Source organism: Sinocyclocheilus anshuiensis, unplaced genomic scaffold, assembly GCF_001515605.1.
Source record: "Sinocyclocheilus anshuiensis isolate Anshui unplaced genomic scaffold, SAMN03320099.WGS_v1.1 scaffold1027, whole genome shotgun sequence".
Lineage (NCBI taxonomy): Eukaryota > Metazoa > Chordata > Actinopteri > Cypriniformes > Cyprinidae > Sinocyclocheilus > Sinocyclocheilus anshuiensis.
In genome coordinates, this window is record NW_015547697.1 from 466283 (window position 1) to 488897 (window position 22615).

At 35.2% G+C, this 22615-nt stretch overlaps 1 protein-coding gene across 1 annotated transcript in view; it reads left to right on the forward strand.

The window, feature by feature from the left end:
* The window catches only part of LOC107703651 (AF4/FMR2 family member 2-like), a 248303-nt gene extending 228684 nt beyond the window's left edge, over positions 1–19619 (forward strand). The window contains exons 12-21 of the mRNA XM_016506365.1: positions 350–465; positions 3055–3313; positions 3634–3770; positions 3934–3997; positions 6813–6949; positions 7535–7606; positions 11724–11817; positions 12068–12117; positions 14528–14745; positions 18868–19619. Coding sequence (XP_016361851.1) covers positions 350–465; positions 3055–3313; positions 3634–3770; positions 3934–3997; positions 6813–6949; positions 7535–7606; positions 11724–11817; positions 12068–12117; positions 14528–14745; positions 18868–18989 — 1269 coding nt within the window. The 3' untranslated portion in view covers positions 18990–19619. The remainder of the gene's footprint in view (positions 1–349; positions 466–3054; positions 3314–3633; positions 3771–3933; positions 3998–6812; positions 6950–7534; positions 7607–11723; positions 11818–12067; positions 12118–14527; positions 14746–18867) is intronic.
* The last annotated feature ends 2996 nt before the right edge of the window (positions 19620–22615 follow it).

Consider the following 22615-nt stretch of genomic DNA (forward strand, 5'->3'; position numbering starts at 1 on the left):
AATTGTTGTCAAACATACAACATGCCAGTAACATATTAATCACTGCAAAAATGATTCAATCCTAAAATCTAAAGTATTTGCTTATTTAAATCCAAACTGCAACTTTGTTTTTTTCTTTTGGTCAGGTAGTGTAGAATTCACTATTCATTATGTGTTCATGAGTAAAGTACAATTTAAAATTTCAGTGCTATCCTGTTTCAACCATGTGTAAGGGGAAACTGATTCTTGGACTATAAAAGATGGGTTTTTTTGAGTCTTAATGTAGATGTTTCAACTCGTCCTTTATCCTGCCAAGCTAAATAACATGTTAAATTCTGTATGGTGGTAATTAACTTCCATCTCTCTGCAGTCTGAGCACTGTGACGTGATGAGTGGAGGCAAGAAGCTTCGGATAGACAAAGACTCACTGCTGCTTCCTCCTTGTATCTCGCCCATACACAACCACAAGGTCTCCAGCACAAAAGAGTGAGTATTCAGTACTGACTCATGGCTTGTTGCCTACGTCTTAGGAGCATGACTAGTGACTAGCCATTTTGATTTTGATTTTAATAGATAATAAAGATTCTTGTTGGATTTTGTTCAGTAACTCCGCTGAAAACCTTCATATAGAGAGCCCACGATGCTTCACTTTTCTTTAACATATGCTGCCAGTGTCCCCTGATGTTTTTGCCACATATGCACGAAAACACTCGAGATTTGCCAACTCAGCTTAGTAGCTCACCCTGTGTTATGTCCTCTGAGAGAATGCTGGGATACGCAGGAGGAGCAGCAGGTCACCCTTTCAAGCCGCCTGCCTGCTTTGTCCCACTGCATTACAGTAATTTAACACTGACACCAGCACAATGGCTACCGCTAATTTTAGATATTCAATTAGTGTCAGGCCAGGCTAGAGCCCATCAAAGACACACACATGACAGGGGTCATATGCTTGTCCTGTCCGCCTGAGTGCCCACCGCACTGCGACACGACTAACGCCAACAAATCTTCATGATACGATCAGCAGCGCTACGTTAAATTATTAGCCACCGCTAACAACTATTACTGGAAGTGTTTAGCACCTCTGGCTATTTACTGTTATCACCTGCTCAGTGTGTTTTAAATCAGCTTGTTCACTGCGTTCACCCTTTTAATTGAATTAGAAAAAGTAAAGAAGTCTTTTTATTTAGTGTTGTTAACTGATGAGACTCATGTTTTATGGTGTATTTTCAGCCTAATAAACCAAAGGCAAAAAAATATGCTGCTGTCTAGGACATTCCGTCTCGGTGGAGCTTCTTTATTTAGCACTTAGGCTAAGTTTAGACATGTAAGCACTTATGTAAATGAACTTAGCCAAGTTTATATCAGAGCACATGCAGGTGCCACCACCTCCCTCTCTCATCTGTATATGATCTTGTGTCTCTCCTGTGTTGTTCTAGAAAAGGAACAAAACCATTTAATCTAAAATGACCCTACTGCCCTGCAGGGTGAAAATAATAAAAGAGAGAGCAGAATAAAGTATCATATTTTCAACAAAATTACACCCTGTGTAAAATAATATACTGTATGTCAGTGGTAGCTCCTTTGAATTGCAGAAAGAAGCTTTACTCTTTAATTAGGGTTTAGTGTTGTGCTGAGATGCAACATTAGAAGTTGAGCTGAGAGCGTTTCTTTCAGAGAGTCACTATAGATTCAGAAGAGCCCAGGAAACACAGTAATGGAAAGAATCAATTCTTGCCTGTTGTTTTGTCCACTTCTTCATGCTGAATTTACTGTAACAGCCTGGACTGGTAGAAGACTTGGTCTAAGGCAGCATCAGTGGCAAATAAAAAGAGAAAAAAAAATAATACCATAATTATTTCCTATTTGTCACGAAACTGCATTTTGCATTATTGTAATTTTAAAGAAATGTAATTTTATATTTTTGATCGGATGCTTAATGCATGTGTCGCTATACAATTGCAAACTATTTATTTATTTGTTTCACTATATCTTCAATGTGTTAGGTTCTCTTATGACAACCACAACATTTTGTTAGTTTTATTCTCAAAAAAGAAAAAGATATTTAGGGATGGGAAAAAAGGTAAGAACATTTTCTGAAAACACAGTGCTTCCATGTGTTCAGTTTTGCTGCTCATTGTTTATTATTTAAAATTATATATATATATATATATATATTGTACCTGTATACTTTTGCATATGATCTTTTTTTTTTTTCTTTTTTTTTTTACTTTTTGAACCTTTTGTTTTTTCAATGTATGTTTATATTTAGGAAAGTTTCTTTTTTTTTTCAGTCTTAGTCCAAAGCATCTAGTCATTATCTGAGTTGTTCTAGCAACAATCTGTCCATGTGACTTCTTTCCCTTGCTCATTAAAATGAGGTCTTATTCTACATTTCCACAGCAAGGCCTAAAGCACAGATCTGATATTTTGGCACATGTACAATATGTAGTCCCATCAGTTTACATTCATATAAGATATATCTGACTGATTACATTAAGACACTTTTTTTCCCCCGTATCCCTCAGTAGTGTTTAAAACACCACCAAGTGTGACCCTGGACCACAAAACCAGTCATAAGGGTCAATTTTTCAAAATTGAGATTTATACACCATCTGAAAGCTGAATAAATACGCTTTCTATTTCTATTATGGTTTGTTATAAGACAATATTTGGCCGAGATACAACTATTTGAAAATCTGGAATCTGAGGGTGCAAAAAAATCAAAATATTGAGAAAATCGCCTTTAAAGTTGTCTAAATGAAGTTCTTAGCAATGCATATTACGAATCAAAAATTAAGTTTTGATATATTTACAGTAGGAAATTTACAAAATATCTTCATGGAACATGATCTTTAATTAATGTCCTAATGATTTTTGGCATAAAAGCAAAATCAATCATTTTGACCCATACAATGCATTTTTGGCTATTGCTACAAATATACCCCAGCGACTTAAGGGACACAAATATGACTTTGAATGTCTTTGTTTTAAGAAATATTGTAAACACCACAAATTTATTGGCCTACTGCTCTACAGACAGAGACCTTTGACTTGTTGTCTATTTTTTCTGCCAAGTTCTTTAAAGAAGCAACCTCGCAAGCGGGAGGATAAGCTGTTACCGCCTCTGCTGTCGCCGCTGTCCGATGAGCCGGTGGGCCGCCCACGGAGGAGCAGTGAATGCAGCTCCCTCAGTCAGGAGGGAAACACCTCCACCGTCCCAAACAACCTCCCCTCCACCCGCACAATACCTGGCTCCACCTCTTCATCATCGTCCTTATCACACAAACACCGCAAAGGAGAGAACAAATCCTTCTCCCATTCCAAGACCAGCGCTGTAAGTCATAGACAGACAGATAGACTGATGGATGGAAGGATGGATAGATAGATTCATTTTTTTTTTCTTTGCTTGAGGCCTTCACCACATTTCCTGTGTTTTTGCTAAACTAATTACCTTCTTGGAAAGGTTTCAAAATAGCCTTGAAGACAAGAGAACGGCTCCCATGTGCCGATCGTCCAAAATCAATCCAGCTAAATGGTCCTAAAAATGAAAACACTGAGTAGATGCAGAACAGAACAGAGAGTGAATGGATCCTTTATGTATTATTCAAGCTGTTAAAGGCTAATTATCGTTTTAATGTTCTCTTGCTGTTCCAGGAGGAAGACAGTCACAGCAAGCCTTCCGGCGGTTTTCACGGCAGTGGTCAGACGGAGCCAGACCTCTGGTCAAACACTTCAGCCCTGTCCACGGAGCACATGGAGCCCAGGAGACCTAAACTCACATTTAATAACACGTATGTAACAGTAACAGTGTGATTGCTGTGGGTAATGACTGACTGAGTCTTGAACTCTTTCAGTCGTATAGCAGCTCTACATATTTCAGGTTCATGTTAATGCGCACAGTGGAATGTGTGTGGAAAAACAAACAGATCTTAATCACACTTTATATCATTACAGTGTTCACAATGCAGATTACTACATGCAGGAGGCCAAGAAGTTGAAGCACAAGGCAGATGCTTTGGTAAGTCTATTCATAACACGTCTATATGCCAAAACATATACAAAACAATAATTGTTATAGAATCACAGTTGTTATAGTTAAATAGCGTTAAAAATCCTCCATGTGTGTCGGAGAAGACATCTGTCTATACCCTCACAGGTCAGCCCTTACATTGCAGTACACACTACAAAGTATTCAAACCCTGTTGTGTAAACGCATGAATAAATCATTTACTAAGCTTTCTGCATCCCCTAATCTAAAGTCTAATGTGTTACACATCATTTGTAGATTTTTCTTACCTGATACAAATTATCTGTAGGTGTATACAAGGCATTTACAACACCCCTAATCTGAAGTGTAAACTACTCATCAGTTGTAAATGTCATTTACACGTTTATTCACTTGACAGCAAATAATTTATTATTCTTCAAAAAAAAAAAAAAAAGTTTTAGCATAATTGCATTTTTTGGGGCTTTTTAACAGACCAGCTTACAACTTTAACGAAACATATATAAATTATATACTGATCATTTACTCATGGTTTAATCATCATTTGTTCATGATTAACAAATGTTTATTGAGATGCTAGTACAATGCTGACATTTCAATGATTTATAAGTGATTAATAATATATTAACTAGTAACTATTAGCTATTTACTAAGGATCTGTTTGATTATTTCGTGATGCTATTTTTTAAGATAACTTACGCCAGATTTGTAAATCGTTAGCATATTACTTAATAATCATTTGTGAACGTATAGTCATGTTTTGTAAATGATTAGTTCATCATTAACTAATTACTTGTAAATTAATTAACAATACATACACAAATTGTTAGCAAATCACTTAATTGCTTATGAATGTTTTGTAAATGATTAGTTCATCATTAACTAATCACTTATAAATGACTTACAACTGAACGTTATTATAAAGTGTTACCAAAATCAACATTTAAAAAACAAATGACAAAATATTAAAAATAAAAACAACAAAAATACTAAAACTATCTAAAATTAACATGAATTGGGAAATAATTCAACATATTTTAAAAACTATCTAAATGACTAATAAAACAACACTGCATGGAATCAAATACTGAAAGAAAAAGTGTTTTATTGTGTAGTTTTATTGTTTATCTTTAAATAAAATCCTAGTGTAAATAACTTTCGAAGCAGAAACAATTTGACTGAATATGGTATAAGCTACAGAAAAAAGCATTGTAGCTCATAAATTGATCTGATCATTCTCATTGTTATTAGTGGTTATTTTGGCATTTGATTGCAGAATTTACTTTCCATGATTAATGGAAACCTGGGAATATCGGGAAATTTTAAAACTGCTATTTCCTGGCCTGAAAAGTCACAGGGAAAATACTACTACCACTAATAATAATAATAATAATAATAATAAATTAGTACTGGAGCAGTAGTAGTATTAGTAGTAGTAGTAGTATTGTTGTTTTGTTTTTAGAATATAATAATAATAATAGTCTGTATAAAAATAATTATTTAAAAATTCAAGGAAGAAAATTTCTAGGCTTTTCTAGCTTTGTTCTGCTAAGATTGGTCTTTGTCAATGCGATCTATATAAGGCATTCTAAAAGTAATTTGGGTGGCTGATAAAATCTTGATAATTCATTGATCGGAAGGTGTGGGAACCCTGATTTGGGAATCTTGGCACCTGAGCACTGTGGGTAACAGTGAGATCTTTTCTGAAACTCTAGTGGAGACATATGTGAAATGATGATGTCTTTTACTAAGCAGAAAAATCTGCCAAGCCAGAGTCTCCATTCAGTTCTCATCCCATCTCAGTGCAGCCTAGGAGAAACAGTGATAATGGTGCAATCTTTAGCGATTTTTCTTTCCAATGGGAAGTTAGCACTCAGCAAGAGTAGATGAAAAATTCCTGCTCTTAACTACACGGACACATAACCCATCCGCTACAGAGAGCCATTAGCAAGCTGAGAAAAAGCTCTCTCGGCAGACCTTTTATAATGGAAGACTTTCCAATCTAGGCGAGCGAAAGCCCTTGTGTCTGCCCTTAGCATCCATAAAGCAGGAGCTTTGTTAGAGATTTACAAAACAGACCCCCAGACCCTCAATAATTGGATCCAGGCAATTATCTCTGGAGACATTGTCCATTATCGCAAGTTACATCCTCTCTGTCATAAATCGCGATGACGATGTATAGGCCTTGTCATGAATACAAAGTAAAGGGAATTGATTGCCAGCGTTACATGAGCGTAGTGGCAGGCGTGTAATGAATCCCGAGCGTCCACACGCCTCGTATTGAAGGGCTCACTTGAAAACGAATGGACTCGGCTCCTGAGGTGCCGGTGGAGGCAAGTGGTCAGTAAATCTATTTTACGCTCCTATGGAGATGAGATATGCTCTTATTGTTTGTGATTGTCTGCGGAGCTGGATGCAGTTGGGTTTTTGGAGGCAGGCGTAATGTTGTTTAGTGCTATTGATTAGTTTGTGTTTGAGAAACGAGACATGAGAGTTAAAGTTAGCCTTTATGAGCATGTGCCGATAAGTCAGGATGAAAAACATAATCCCTAATTATAGAGAAAAGCACTTCGTACAACTATACCACACAAAATAATTTAATGTTCTGATTCATAAACCTGTCGTGAAGTTGGCCGTAAATATGCACGTTGCCTCACTCTTGCATTACATCTTCTGACTCATCTTCTTACCTCAGCCTAATGGCTTTATTTCCTCCTCCGATGATATCTGTTTTTCTATATGACTTTACGAGCTTCGAAAATTACCTTTTTTTTTTTTTTTTTTTTGCATAATTCTCTCAACCTTTGATGGCACTTTTGCTCGACAGATGGACAAGTTCGGCAAAGCTGTGAATTACGCAGACGGGGCGCTCTCGTTTATCGAATGCGGCAATGCCATGGAACGGGACCCGTTAGAGGCCAAGTCACCATACACAATGTATTCAGAAACCGTAGAGCTCATCAGGTCAGTGCCCTCTTCGTGATTCGAAAATAAAAGATGATTACCTACAGTTGGAGCAGTCCTCATTTTTATTGACATCAGAGGCAATAAAACTAGATGGTCCTCAATGTTCATCAGTGTATTCTAAGATCCTTTGCTAAATGAAATATGGTGTCAGTAGTTTTATTATATTTGTTTATAAAACGCATAGTTCCGGTCCTTGATTCTGATTGGTTGAGCCGCGTTCAAAGCTGTTGTAAATTACACTACAAACATACACCTTTGTTTACTTCTGTGTGTTGCTCGGCAAGCACTGTGTTGGAACCACAACTGTTTCTGAGTTTGGTGGAAGAATACTGTTTTTATTTATATCATTACACTTTATTTGCTCTGTTTTATTCTGTGACACCTTACTACGTATATGGAATAACCGTTTTATAAAAGCAATAAGCCCCGTGAAGCCGTGGTTTACAGTGAATTTATAACAGCTAAGGGGGTTTCCGCTTCGCATCGTGCCTAACAACGCCCCTTAGCTGTTATAAATTCACTGTAAACCACGGCTTTTTGGGGCTTATTGCTTTAGTAACTCTTGTACTTTTGTTATTTAAGGTACGCAATGAGATTAAAGAACTTTACCAGTCATTCTGCCACAATAGCTGAGAAGAAACTCGCTGTGATGTGGTAAGTTAGCTTTCATGTGCTTCAGCTCTTGATAATTTGATCATGTATACCATGTAAATTGTGTGGCCAGTAAGATTTGATTTGAGTAGTGAGTGAGTGAGTGAGTGAGTGAGTGAGTGAGTGAGTGAGTGATATTTTATTTATTCATTTATTTATTTTTGAAAGAATAGTTGTTGTTGTTTTTTTAATTAATACTTTTAAGTATGCAAATACACATTAAATTGATCAAAACTGCCAGTAAAAACATGTATAATGTTACAACAGAATTCTATTTTGAGTTAATTCTGTTCTTTAAAACTTTTTTTTGCTAAAATACAAAATCACCATCATCGTTTCCACAAAAATATGAAGCAACCCAACATTTTTCACAATTTATAATGTTAAAAAAAAATTATTGAGCAGCAAAACAGCATATTAGAATGATTTCTGAAGGATCATGTGACACTGAAGACTGGAGAAATATAGGCTGATAGGCTGGCTTGCAGTTTTTAAAAATCAGGATGCATGTTTTAACCAGCCGGACAGAAAATAAAGTTTTGTTTCAAGGCTTCTGCAATGAACATTTTAGAGGAAGAGCTACTTGATTTTACAACGTTTGCAAGACTCATAGAATCAAACATTAGCAAGTAAACATTGTGTCCTTGAGAATAATTCTACATTCCACTTTGCTTCCAGAGTTATGCAGGTTATATCAGATTGCCCACCCCTAAATGTCACAGAAAAAGATGAATCATGCTTCTTTAAAAGTCACTTTAAATGTCGGTTAGATGAACCCTTCCTGAATAAGGGTACATTTCACAACAACGATGCACTAAAAACGGAAACGTTTTTCCTTTGTGTTTTTGAAAAGTTTTGCGTACACACGGCAGTGTTGTCAAAATGTTCCCTGTTCACACAGATCCACAGTTTACATGTCGTTTTTTCAAAAACTTGCACTTTGAAACCTGTTTTTAAAAGTTTGTATTTTCATGTCCCGAAAACGCTGTTGTCCTGTAAATAAACAGCCGAAAAACATGAATTTTTTTTTTCGTATTTAGTTAAAAGCGTTGTTGCGTAAACGCCCTCCACATACCCAGAATGACCCACCATATGGACTTTATCCAATAGTCTGGCGACATCAAATTAGTGCAATGCTGTTTGCTGAAAAAGTCACACTCAACATACATGGAGGTAAAAATGTGGGTTTCATTGATAACCCAACAGATGTAGTTGTTTTGAAGAAGTGACGTACGCATTAGGGCCTTCTAAGGGTGTCAGAGGTGGTATTAACACTTCAACGCCGTTCCCCGCGTACCATCAGAAGCTAAATCCAGCACTTTGCACTAGCAGCCAGTTAAATCTCCTCTCAGCCATCGCTCGACGACAATCATCCGTATCTGGAAAGAAGCTTTAAAACACTGCTAAAGCGCTTAATCAGCTTAGAGTGGATCATTATTCCTGTATTTCATTAAGCTATTAGAGGATAATGAAAGATTTCCACATGGTGACGGCAGAAACATATTCTCGGCCAGATAAAAGCTGCCCGTGCTCTGCCTGCCTGTCATGCCACAGCGGCTTGTTTATTTTGAATGTCAAGGTTAGTTTTGCGCTTATAGCGGGATGACAGTCATCAGCGCAGATTGGAATTCAGCTGCCAGTCTCTCTGGCTTGTTAATGAAAGCCATCTAGCAGCCGAAAGGGATTTTCAAAAGCTGCTGTGTTTATGATTTATAAACCTGGGTCGAGGACATAATACAGTTCGGGCAAAATTCTATGCATTTAAGAGAGCTGTAAAAACATGTTTACTCTCGGGCTTCAGATATTAGGCCAATATAACCTGTAGATTTTGACCTGTGACGTCAGGAAACGTTTCATGCTCAAATAAAGATGCATCTACAAGATGCCATAAAAGCCTCTGACCTGCTTTTGGAGGGACAGACACCTTGTTTATATATTGATGGGACTTCAGTAGTCTGGATGCGTGAGAAATGTGAGAAAGCTAGTTTTGGTTTCATGGGGCTCTGCATATGTCCCAAGCATCTGGTGTCTCGCAAGCATACTGTTGAAAGGTCAGCCACCCCATGATACTGGCTGCTTTTCCCTCAGTGCTCATATTGAAGCACACTGCTGGTTATCATAATACTTTTGTTGTTTTTGTTGTTGTTGTCAACAAGATACTGTTGATGTTCTTGCCATAGACGCGCTTTTGGCCCTGTGAATTATTAGAAATAAACTCTCTTAAAACACATTTTTGACACTATTTGCTGGTATTTAATTTGACTATAGTAGTATCCTACAGTGGATATACATGAATCACAGGAGGGTGTTTTGTTTTGTTTTGTTTTGTTTTGTTTTTTGTTTTTTTGTTTTGTGTTTTGTTTTGTTTTGTTTTGTTTTGTTTTGTTTTGTTTTGTTTTGCTTTGCTTTGCTTTGCTTTGTGCTTCTTTTCTTTGCTTTGCTTTGCTTTGTTTTGGCAGGTTTTGGTCCAACAGAATGATGGAAGTTCGAGTCTAAAATAGCTCACAGCACATTTTAAGTGTATCTTGTTGTAGTCTTACTCTTGACGTGTTTTAATTTGTCTTTTTACAATCTTGCTGCTGTAAAGATCCACAAAGCACAGGAAAAACAATCTGAGAACACAGTTATAGTGATTTATTTAGTTTAATAGGTGAGAATGAGAATAAAATGCAGTCAGGGAATTTTATTGCTGTATTATTTTGGTTTTCAGAGCACAAAATGTAGGTCACAGCTGGCCGAGGTGATTGCTAACAACATTACTCTATTGTGTTTGAATTTATTGCCTGCTATTTAGCAAAGCTGATCTGTCCTTGCTGTCTTCTTTCATTAATACTGTATGTACATTCTTGTCAGGCTGCAGCACGGTGCATTTGGAAAAGCAATGAATGGCTTCCGCTAGGGTTTTATAAAGCGAGGCCATTGTGAGATGACTGCAGGAAATGAGTAATTCATTTAAATCGATGGGTCATATTGATGACCTTGAGCAGTTAATAAATGAGGTGGATATCTGGGTCAGGTTTTGTCTGCATATTCAAGACGCCTTACTGGTTTTGTTTTGTTTTGTTTTGTTTTGTTTTGCTTTGCTTTGTTTTGTATCGTTTTGTTTTGTTTTGTTTCGTTTCATTTCGTTTTGTTTGTTCATCTGAACACGTAATTTCCACCAAGTATTTATTGTCTTTAATAACATTCTGTGATATTTGGAAATGGAAATTATATTTTAAACATGTCTGGAATAAAATTTGTGTCTCCTTTGTCTCGCTTAAGCCAATTTCATAGCACTGTAAAAAAAAAAAAACATTCTTAAGTTCAGTTGCTGCTCATATAGAAGTAATATAAAAATAAAAACATAAGCTCCCATGACTTACTGATATGATCTGATATGATTTTACAGTGTAGCATTTTATGTATCCTAATTGCACATAATTAAATAATATTTTAACAATTCTTGTACAAATTTTGTAAAAAAAAAATGTATGAATTTTTTAAAATTCATTTTTATGAAAAATGTATGCTTTATTTTGATATTATCTGTTTATTTTCTTCACATTTTATCTCAAGTTCTTCATTAACACTATAATTTCCAAGTACACTAACTTACACTAAAAGTACACTAAGCACCAAATAAACTAAAACTAAAAAAAACTTGATTATACACAAAACTATCGGTCATAATGGAAATGATGCCACAATTGTGGGACAGTCATAATTTGTGTACAGATGGATATACATCATTTTAACAGTGTAAATATTGAAATTGTTAATGTCACTGTTTTAATTATAATGGGTTTGAAAATGCAGTAAAATGTATGATGGATTTTCATATTAAAGATTAGATTATCTGGGTCTGGAACGAGAATAAAACAAGGCATTTAAAAAAAAATAATAATAATAGTAATAATAATAATAATAGCATGATAAATAGTTTCCAGTTTTATGTAACATTCATACAACAAAAAGTTTGTTTCAATAAAAATCAATCCCTGGGGCATTATAAAACAAAAACACCCAGACATTGCCTTGATGATGCTGCATTAATAGTCCTAACAGCATCTTCCAATATTCCTTGAATACGTTTGGCAAGATCGTAATAGAACCTTAATGAATAGTTTCTCTTTTTCAGCAATCGTTGTTTGTCACTTCTGTACTTGCGAATGTTCAAGCTGAAGAAGGATCATGCCATGAAGTATTCCCGCTCACTAATGGAGTATTTCAAGGTATACGACCCCGTGCCTCTGTTTCTTTGTTTATTGCAATTAAGAAACAGAGCTAGAAATCTTCACACTTGTTTGAATAGCTTGTTCTCATAAATCCTGCATTATTAAATCAATTTATTCATAAATTCTAAGCATACATTGTCAAACTGTAAGCTAATTATGATTATTAGCGTTTGCATGAGACATAGCATGCTTGCATTTGACGATTATGTGCTGTGTTTATAAATGATTTTTATTCTCGCTCCCTCAGAATTCTGCAAAAAGTTCCCAAGCACCTTCGCCGTGGGGAGCCAATGGAAAGTACGTGCATTTTCCTCTCTTTGTCCTTTTGTGTTTCTGCCAGCTTGTGAAAAGATTCCATCTTGCTTGAGAACAGCCCGCCTGAATCGTCTTCCCGCTGCCAAGTGGGAAAAAAATATAGTGCGAGATATGAAGCCTCAGTCATGGTTACTTGACATCAGTGAAAGGACATGAAGAGATGAACTCTGGGAAAGCAGCATCGCTTCCATGTCAGCTCTATGGCAACCCAGTACCAATGGGGTGAGGCGGTGCGAGAGGCACTGTGTTTGACTTTGTGTGTGTGTCTGATACGGCTTCTAGCTGGACACTACCCAGGCCCGCTGTTCGGCTGCCAACCTGCCTGTCAAAAGCAATTAGCCTCTCCGGCTCGGCCCCTGCAGCTACTACATTAGCAATAAAGAGCCAGCCGTACCTGCTGTAGCTGTGATCAACACATCCATCCTAAACCTCCTCCTCATCCTTTACCATCATGAATCTTTTTTTCGCCTCGGAGAGAGTTTATTTATTTTAGCTGAGCCCTGAAACCTGCTACGAATGGGCCCGGCTGTTGACAGGGTGCATAATTTAGCCGGCCGAGGCTTGAGTGTGTTTCCATTTATCAGTGGATTACAGGCCACTGAACCAGATTGTTTGGGGTGAAGCACTTAAGAGACCAATGAATATGTGTGCCGATAGTTGTCTGGAGGAACGACACTGTCTGCAGGTTACTGTTGATAATGTACTGAGATACTGATTAAAGGGTTGTTGGGTAAACATAAAGAATCTGATAACAATGACGGTACCTTGTGAAAAAGAAGTGCACTTAATTGAACTGAATAGGCACTTATAGTGTACTTCAAATCTTAAATCTATGTTCAGATAAAATAATATTAATGAAAGAAAAGGCCACTTAGTTGACACTTACACTTTCTTGACTATGTTTGTTAACACACAGTGTACTCCTAATAACTTTAAAAAAAAGTTGTAATAATGTCAAATTAAAGGTTTTATTTTAACATGTTAGCTGTCAGCGTTCCGTCTTGACAAAACGCGTGTCATTGGAAAGGTCTGAGTCTCAATGTTCCATATTTGGTGGTTATTTCATGATAGAAGTAACATTGTGACAGAAATGTATACATTTGTGACAGAAAAAATAAATTTTTCTCACAGGAACCAAAATTTTTGTAATATCAACTTCAAATTTGGAACATAACATATTTAGACATATAGATTTGATTTTATAGCAATTTTAGATTTCAAAATATTTTGTAAAATATTTATTTTATATAAAATAAAAAGTATAGTACATTTTCTTTACAGTAAAATTCAAGTACATTTTAAATAATTAGGTTATCGTAATCTTATTTTGATGTTGATTAACATACTAAAGCATTTTTAAAGTACTCGATTATAGTTTTAATTGTAGTGTGTTATTTGATAATACATTGAAAGTTTTTTTTGTATGTTTTTGTTGAATTTTTAAATGTTATAAACTGCAACTGCATCATTACAAATTACTTTTCAAATAAATTATATGCAAATTTTAACAGAAAGGACATTAAAGTATATATATATATATATATATATATATATATATTACCATAAATGCTTGTGAGTATATTCAGCAGTACAACTATATTTAAAAGAGTAGTATTATGAAATTAGATAAAAAGATGTACTAAACCTACCTAAATGGGTCAAAAAAGCACTGTTAAGTTCAACTAATTGTATTTAATATATAGTTTAACTATAAAACATTTTCAATATTAATTCATATAACACTATTAATGTCCACTTTACATGTTATATGTACAGTACTTATTGTAGTAATAACAGTAAATAATGCTTAATTACATACAACTAACCTAAACCAGCCCTAATCCTAACTCTAACCCTGTATATGTAGTTAATCAATATTGCTCAGTAAGTAAATATATGTTTTTACATCATAACAAGAACACCTTAAAATAAAGTGGAACTGCATTTTCATTTAATTGCAAAGAACATGTAATTTCATGTCTGAACACGTGACATTCAGTTTGCACTTAAGTATATATTTTAATGTTTATAATTTTCATAATAAGTACTCATTTTACAAGTATGCTAAAGAGTACTTTTTTTACACAAGGGTAGTCATTACAGCCCATCAAGATGTATATGATTTATATAAAGCTGTGTAGCACAGGATATTGAGCCAATGAGATTTCACTGTGGCCGGGGCTGCTGAGGATAACATAAAATAAACAGAAACCAAGCTACAAATAAAATGTCTTTACATGCCCCACTCGCCACTTACATTTGATAGATAGTAATGCACAAGATCCATTTTAATGGTTAGGAAAGTGACGCGTCAGTTTGAAATGGTGCGGGAATACGGTGGATTGGATTTCCAAAATTCTCATTGGTCAGTATTTTATCTGTCTCCTAACAGGAGCACAGGTACCCCGTCTCCCATGTCCCTGAGTTCATCTCCTGTCAGTTCGGTCAGCAGCGGTGCTGGAGTGATGGGCTCTTCCTCTGCCTCTGGAAGTGTGGCCATTCCCCAACGCATCCACCACATGGCAGCCAGTCATGTCAACATCACCAACAACATCCTGCGCAGCTATGAACACTGGGAAACCGCTGAAAAGCTGGCCCAGGAAAGTCAAGGTAGGATGGTTTTCGAGTTGTATTTCAGGTTTTATTGTTCAGTAGACAGTTTGTACAAACACTTGTTTTTTTCTTTAGACTGCAAGTAGAGAGTATAGCTGAGCGATAAATACATATGTGTGCATTTACAGTAAGGTTGTTGGCGATATTAAGCAACATTGTGAATATTGCATATATTTTAATTAAAAAAATATTTGCAATGTTATTATTAGTAGTAGTATCTGGCCATGAAGTTTCCTGAGGACTGTGTATTTTATTGAATTGGTTCAAAGCTCTGATTCAACAATTACAATATTTTTTAATCTAAACTTTAATCTTGACAAAACACATTGTTTTGAAAGTTCTGTATCTCAAGGTTCTATATTTGGTGGTTATTTTTTGACAGATTATTGGAACAGTCATTTATGTATGGCTTGATTTTATAGCAATTTTAGATCCCAAAATATTTAGTAAAATATGTATTTTTTATAAAATCTCTAGTACAGTACATTTCTTTACAGTAAACTTAAAGTGCATTTTGAGTAATTAGATTGTACTCTTTTTTTTTCTTTTCTTTTTTTTACTTTTTGTGTGCTTTAAAGTGTACAACAATTTATTTTCACTCTAAAATGGTTCACAAAATTCTCATAATTGTTCATATATTGAAATGATTTTGTAAAATATTTGTAGGCAAATGTTGGTTTTTACTGTGGTCTTCTATTCATTAAATGACATACAGTTTGAAAGACATGCAAGATTATTTGAACACATTTTTCAAGAATGTACCATTTCAGTGGACAGCCTACTAATTTAGTAATACTATTTTCCTCTCAAAACGCTCATAGGAGTAGCGTTTTTTATCCATTGCTGCAAACATTTTTAAATATCTTGAAAAAATTACTTTAATGTTTTTAAAGCGTTGACAGTATTTTCTTTTGTTTAATACATTTGGTCAAAATCTAGAAAAGGTGATGCTGTATTGGCTATGACTAAGCGCAATATAGGCTACCAGATCAAGACCCTCGTGTTTTGTTTTGTTTTTTGATGAAAGAAAACGCTGTACTTTATTATTATTATTATTATAGGCAAATAAAAAGTTTAAGTTCAAACCGATTTCGGAACGATAATAGCCTAATACAGAGGAATGCAGGAAGCCTTGCTTTATGCAATTGACCAATATCATATCGGAATCGGACAATAGTTGTTTTCTAAAATCGGTATCGTATCGGGCAAAAAAAATCCTATCGGTGCATCTCTAATAATATAATAATATTATAGAATATATATTCTATATATGTTCTATAATAATATATAGAATTGAAATTTATTTGTTTATTTATTTTCGATTTACTAGCAATTTTGGAGTGAAAAAATTGTTTCTACACCAGATTTTGTCAGTGCACATATGTACATTGTTGTCAAAGGTTTGTATTATTTTTAGTTATATCGCACATCAGTATTAGAGAGACAAAATTAGTTCTTCGCCTACCATTTTCAGGGCTTTTTTTATCTTGCATCATGAAACAATCATTGAAGTATAGAATTACTTTTCCACAGATTCTCACAAAATCTCTCTCCTGTGGATAAATCTCATTTGTCTTCACTGTCATATATCGCAGCGTTATATAAGAATTTCACCTCTCGCACTCGCAGTGTTATCAGTGACTCAACGTTTGATATGGCCCACCAGAGAAATGAAAAAGCCACTATGCTAATTGCATTGAGATCAGATGTGGCTTGTCATTTCCTCTCTTTCTCTCTCTGTGTCCTCTGGAGGAGACTAATTAAAATGCTCTGAGACCCTGCGTGTTGTATGAGGTCTCCCCCGCCTCAGAAATCAGCCGTAATAAACTCTCTCTCAACTTCCCCTCCTCAGTCTCTTTCCCAGAAATTAATGCAGTTAGGTGATGGTGGGTACGAGCTTTGGTCAGAATGATAGCGGGATTGGCTAATTATGACAGTATCAGTTCTGACTCTGTGGTCTGTTGTTGTCATCTATTTGCTATCTGCAGTTATTAGTTGGAGGCAGTGATGTCATCAGATACCTCCGTTATCTTCAGGCTAAACCTAAGAAGATTCACCTTGATGAAGGAAAATTTAATTAAAGATTAATTGTTTTTTTGTTGCTGTTGTTGTTGTTTATTATTTGTCTGTGTTCAGTCAAGAAATCATTATTACATGTTTATCATGGTATTGACGTCTTTATTTTAGAATTATCATTCATAGCCTCACATGAATTCACAAAAATCTTACAAATTTTATTTTAGATAAATTCTTTAGAATCTTAATTCTTAAGAACTTTGTAAATGTGTCCATAAGTTTGCGACACGTAACGTAGCCTACATATGCTGAGTTTCAGTTCATTTTGTGACAGGCTTAATTTGTTCACAGAAAGGAAACTCAAATGGCAGAAAGCGACCTCCTATTTGTTAATAAGACAATACGTGTTTAAAGTTGATTCTGCTGGTATAAGGAAACAGTTGAAGTGATCGCGCCGACGCACACACACACACACACACACACATCAGTTCCAGCATTGCTAACTTGACAGGACAGTTGGTACTTCATCAAAATAAAATAGAGTGAACCAAACTTCAGTGAGCGCCCTCCTCTGTGTCACCGTCGGAACGAGACTGAAGTACAAAGCCTATAATTTACATAATAAATAATAGTTTAGCATTCCAGCGTTGCATTTCTGCGGGCGCCCCTTCTGGATTGGAGGTGAATTGCCTGTATTCGTTGTAAGGCCTCATGCACCGAACCGAGATGTCCGTACCGTGACAGTTCGGTACGAATACATGTATCGTTCCACCCCTAATATATATATATATATATATATATAGAGATCTACGTGTAGCCATTCATCCACATTTGAACTTAGTGGACAGTGAAATTGCTGTAAATACAGACTAAGGAAAAAAAATCAAACCTGCTTTAAAACCCAGCAACACAACTGTAGCTGTAAAACTTTACAAGAAGGGGGCCAACACTTTTTCACACCACTGTATATACTCAGCATTCTCCACATGTCTCACACACTTTAGGGACTGAATTTTGTGAATAAGTACGCTTGTTGACAAACCACTGCAGCATGAAAAATGTATCACTTTTTACATAAAAGTGAAAGTTTATGCAAGTAAAATTAATTTAATTTGTTTGAAAACTTTTCAGAGTAACATTTACATTGTTTTAGGTTTCATAAATGTGGGCAATCATGAGATATAAGTCAAACTAATTTGATTACACCCCATTCATTCCAATGGGGTAATTCTGGTAATTCTCAGATTATTATGTATTTTCTTATTTTTATTGTTTTTATTTTTTAACAATGGCATATTCAAATAGGATTTCTCCTCAGAATTGAATATACATTTCAAAGAATTTCTCAATTTTGTAAAAAAAAAAAAAATGTACTAATAACATAGTAATAACAACATTTTCACATTCACTCACTAATGAAAAGTTGCTGATCAGATACAATATGGTTTTAGTTGAAAATATATTAAGTTATGACTGTTTTATAAAACAATTAATCGAATTGGACCCAGAATGTGAAAGTCATACAGATTTTTAATGCATTGTGAGGGTTAAGGTTTTTTTTTTTTTTTTCGAGGATTTTTAACAGCATTCTTTTCTGGAATTCAAATTCTTCAAAGTCTTCAGAACAATCTTAAAAAGATAAGAACATTTTAAAAAAAAATGTTTTTAGGAATACAAAATATTCTTAATGCTTTATACTTAATTACATTTTTTTTATTATATTATATATAATAAATATATAATATAAAGTCTATTTTCCACTTTTTAGATCACTCTAAAATACAATCACTGGCAAAACATGATCTTTTTTTATGATTTGCAATGTATGTGTTGTTTTTAAACAACTGTATTTTCTCTGAATACATGACTACTTTTGAATGCTGTCAATGGACACATTTTGGGGTCAAGATGTTGTAGTTAGTCTGCCAGAAAGTTGCATCTGCTTTATTGTTGGTTTTTACTGTCAGTGACAAATAAAAAATGGCACTCAATCTCAAAAAGGTTAGCAACACCTGTTATATATAATTTACTGTAGTCATATGTAAAAAACAATGTTGGTCCCATGTTGCCAATCGCTCTGTGTGTCTCTCTCTGTTCTGACAGAGTTCTTTCTGGAGCTGGACTCAGTGATGGAACCGTTGACGCAGCACAGCAGCATGACAGAACTGGTGCGCTACATACGCCAAGGATTGCACTGGCTTCGGCTGGAGGCCCATTTGTTATAGTGCTGGCGCTTCCACTGTGCTCTTCCTTTTTCTCTGTCTTTCTCTCTCTCTCACTCTCTTCCCCACCGTTCATCACTACCTCCACCATCTTTGCCATCTACAACCCTCCAGAACCCTGAGGAAAGTCGGCAGTTAACCACTAGCGAGCCTCAGAACTGTGAGTTATTCCCTGGAGGGTGCCATGTCCTCGTTCCAGTGCATCAGGAAAGTCTTGAGATGTCGTAGAAGGCGGACCTGGAAGGACGGAGCGCTGCTGCATCGCATCACAGTATATGGGAGGCCAAATTTATGCATCTGTTACAAGAACATGGTAGCAGTGGGCAAGTTAAAAATGTTGTTGAAGAAAAATTCAGCTAGTGACCTCTGTGATGTGGGCCAGGCAAATTTAATTTGCTTTGTAAGGCAAGAGAGGCCAGAAACACACTTTACGCAAGTACGTCAAGATAGGTATGAATGCTTGAACAACATATTGCAAGTGCAAAATACACATGAACATTCTTAAAGTGTGATACTGTGTGTGGCACATAAACGGCGATAGAGTTAACTTCAAATGTCTGTGGGTCAGTGACATTAAGTTTTGGTCCTATATATTCATTTACTCACAAAATAGATTAAAAATGCAATTTGTACTTGAAGGGGCATGTTTTAATCAAAATTTATTTTAAAGCTTTAAGTCAGATATGCCAGACTGATACAATTGTCCTGATTTAATAATGAAAAAAGCCTTATCATAAGAATTAAATTCTTTAAAAGAAAACCTCGTTTTTTTTTTTTTTTTTACTTTTAAATGCTTTTTAAAAAAATACTGTTTAATACTTTTATTCCGCAAGGACACATTAAATTGATTGAAAGTCACAATAAAGACATTTATAATGTTACAAAAATTTGATATTTCCTATTTCCTGTTCCTGTTTTTGTTTTGAAATGTTTTTTTTTTTTTTTTCAAAATTATTTAAAATTATCAAAATATCCTAATATACATAGGTATGTATGTCATGGTTTCAACAAAAATATGAAGCAGCACAACTTTTTTTAATGATGCTGGAAATTCAACTTTACCATCACAGAAATTAAAATTTTAAATTACATATTAAAATATATAAAAATAGAAAACTTAAATTGTAATTTAAATTGTAATAATATTCCAGAATATTACAGTATTTACTGTATTTTTGAGCAAATAAATGTAGCCTTGGTGAACATAAGACACCAAAAAAAAAAAATTATAATAATAATAATCTTACCAACCCCAAACTTTTAAATGATCATGCATATATTTTAGTGCTGTCAATCTATTACAAAAAATTAACAAATTAATTGCACATTGTTTCTGAAATTAATCACGATTAATCCCACCTAACATAATTTTTTTAATATACTTTTATATTGCAATCATTTCACATTAAATCTTCAAATTAATGTACAAACAACATAAAGACAGTATATTTTTAATATGTGTTTAATGGCATCTTTTTTTATGACTGAAGGCCAGTATCACTGATACCAATACTACTGATGTCTCTATAAAATTTTTTCCCCCTAATATTTAACCATTGACTGTAGCCATTCAACATTACAGTATAATTGAGAGCTATCAAATGTAACATGTATTAGACTTAAAAAAAATAACTTCCAATTTAAGGGAACTTAAAACAATCTTCACATAAACCCATTATAATAAATGTCATATTTACCTGTGCCCTGTGGCAGAAATATACAAAAAATGAAATTGAATTTATCAAACACTAAATTCAAAATTAATTATAGATGAATCTTTAAAGATATAAAAGTTATTGATTTCCTCTTTTTTCTTTTTTTCTTTGATTAACAGACATCACAGCAGCTGGTTATTAAGCTTTTAATAAGCTTTTATTAAGTTTTGGCTGCTATTACTTTAAGAGCTGCTGCTGCTGAACGTGATGCGGATCTGACATGCATCGTATTTTCTCTCAAATCTCTTTACCTTTTCTAACCCACTTCAGGTCTTAAAGTCTCTATTAATGAGCTGACGAGTTAAATCGGGCGTGTTAGATGAGTGAGGCAGTGCTGGGCTGCTCCAGAGCAGTTTTGAAAACCATTCCAGAGACATGTTCTTAAACGTGACTCATATTATATGCATGCACAGATCTAAAGCAGCTTTAATTGCCTTTGTGGCAACTTCATGACTTAACTGACCACGATATTGCATGCACGTAGTTTCATTCGTGCTTTGATATGAAATGATACAGGCTACAGCACGCGTCGGCGCCTTTGTGCGTGCAATTGAAGATCACGCGCTATGAGCACAGTACCGTTTCCGCACTCATTTGACTCTGAAGTGAAGTCAGAGCACGAATCTGAATCGTCTCCTGTTTGATGTGATCATAAAGACGTTCTGCGACTGAATAAATGCACTTCTTGTCAAGAGAAAAAGTGACAGATACAGCCAACCATAGCTCCGCCCCTGCGTTACTTGCGTTAAATATTTTTAACGCGTTAAACTGAAAAAATAATCGCCTGCGCTAACGTGCAAATTTTGACAGCACTAATATATTTATACATTTGCTTCACTGCTTATTAATATTTGACAAAAAAAAAGGATAAAATAGGAAACAATATCACACAAAGAACCCTTCATCTCAATATTTCAATTGACATCTAAATACTTCCTTTACTAGATGATCATCAACTAATGTTCTTAGCTAAACCATGAGAGAAGTTTCCATTCCTTCTGCTGGAATGCTCTGGAACAGGACTGGACATGTTTGGTTTACTCTAATAGCCGCTATAGCACCCCTTGTGGCATTGCTGAGAATACACACACTGGCTGTTGAATTATGAATTGCGCTCTGACAGCTTTCAGAACACGACACATGGATCCAATTCGTATAGCTGCCGTTCATGTACTTGCGTAGGGTATATTTCAAGCCTTACCACTGCGAGATTGAGATACACAGAAATTAGAGTACAGATAAATGAGCTGTTAACACTGCATTCATCTCAAACACATATATTCACCCCATCTGGAGATTCACACGTGTCCATTTGAAATCATGCTTATCTGTCGAGGCTTTTGTGATGGCTGTAAGGGACGGGTACGGTAGTCATCTATTCTCTCAAACATCACCGGCTGTCTATTTTACTGTGGCACCCTGACAGCTGGCATCAGTGTGAGCAGTATGATAGGCTCGTTGGATGCGCTCCAAAGCTGCGTTCTCTGAGACAGACTTCACGTCTTGTGTTCACAACGTCAATGGCTGATGGGAGATTTCTCTGTGCAATTATCTTATACATATGCACATATGACAGATTGATATCTTCTGAAGGGGGTATCAGAGAATCTTAAAGATTTCTTTCCAATATGTACCATAATGACTGTGTTGTATATGACAGCTACTTTAACTGTTCGGTGTTTGTTCAATCTTGCATGTTAATGCAGAGAGGTAGAGGTAGAACTGAGAGACATCAGCGTATTTCATGACCACTATGAAGAATCGATGTGTTTTGTCCAGTTTTTTTTTCGGTTGAATCCAGCATCTTTAGGGCTGGCTTGATAACATTTAACATTAAGTTGATATCTATAGAGAGTTTATTAATGCTTGTACTTTATTACATTACATTTTGCTATCTCCAGAGACACTCCCAAA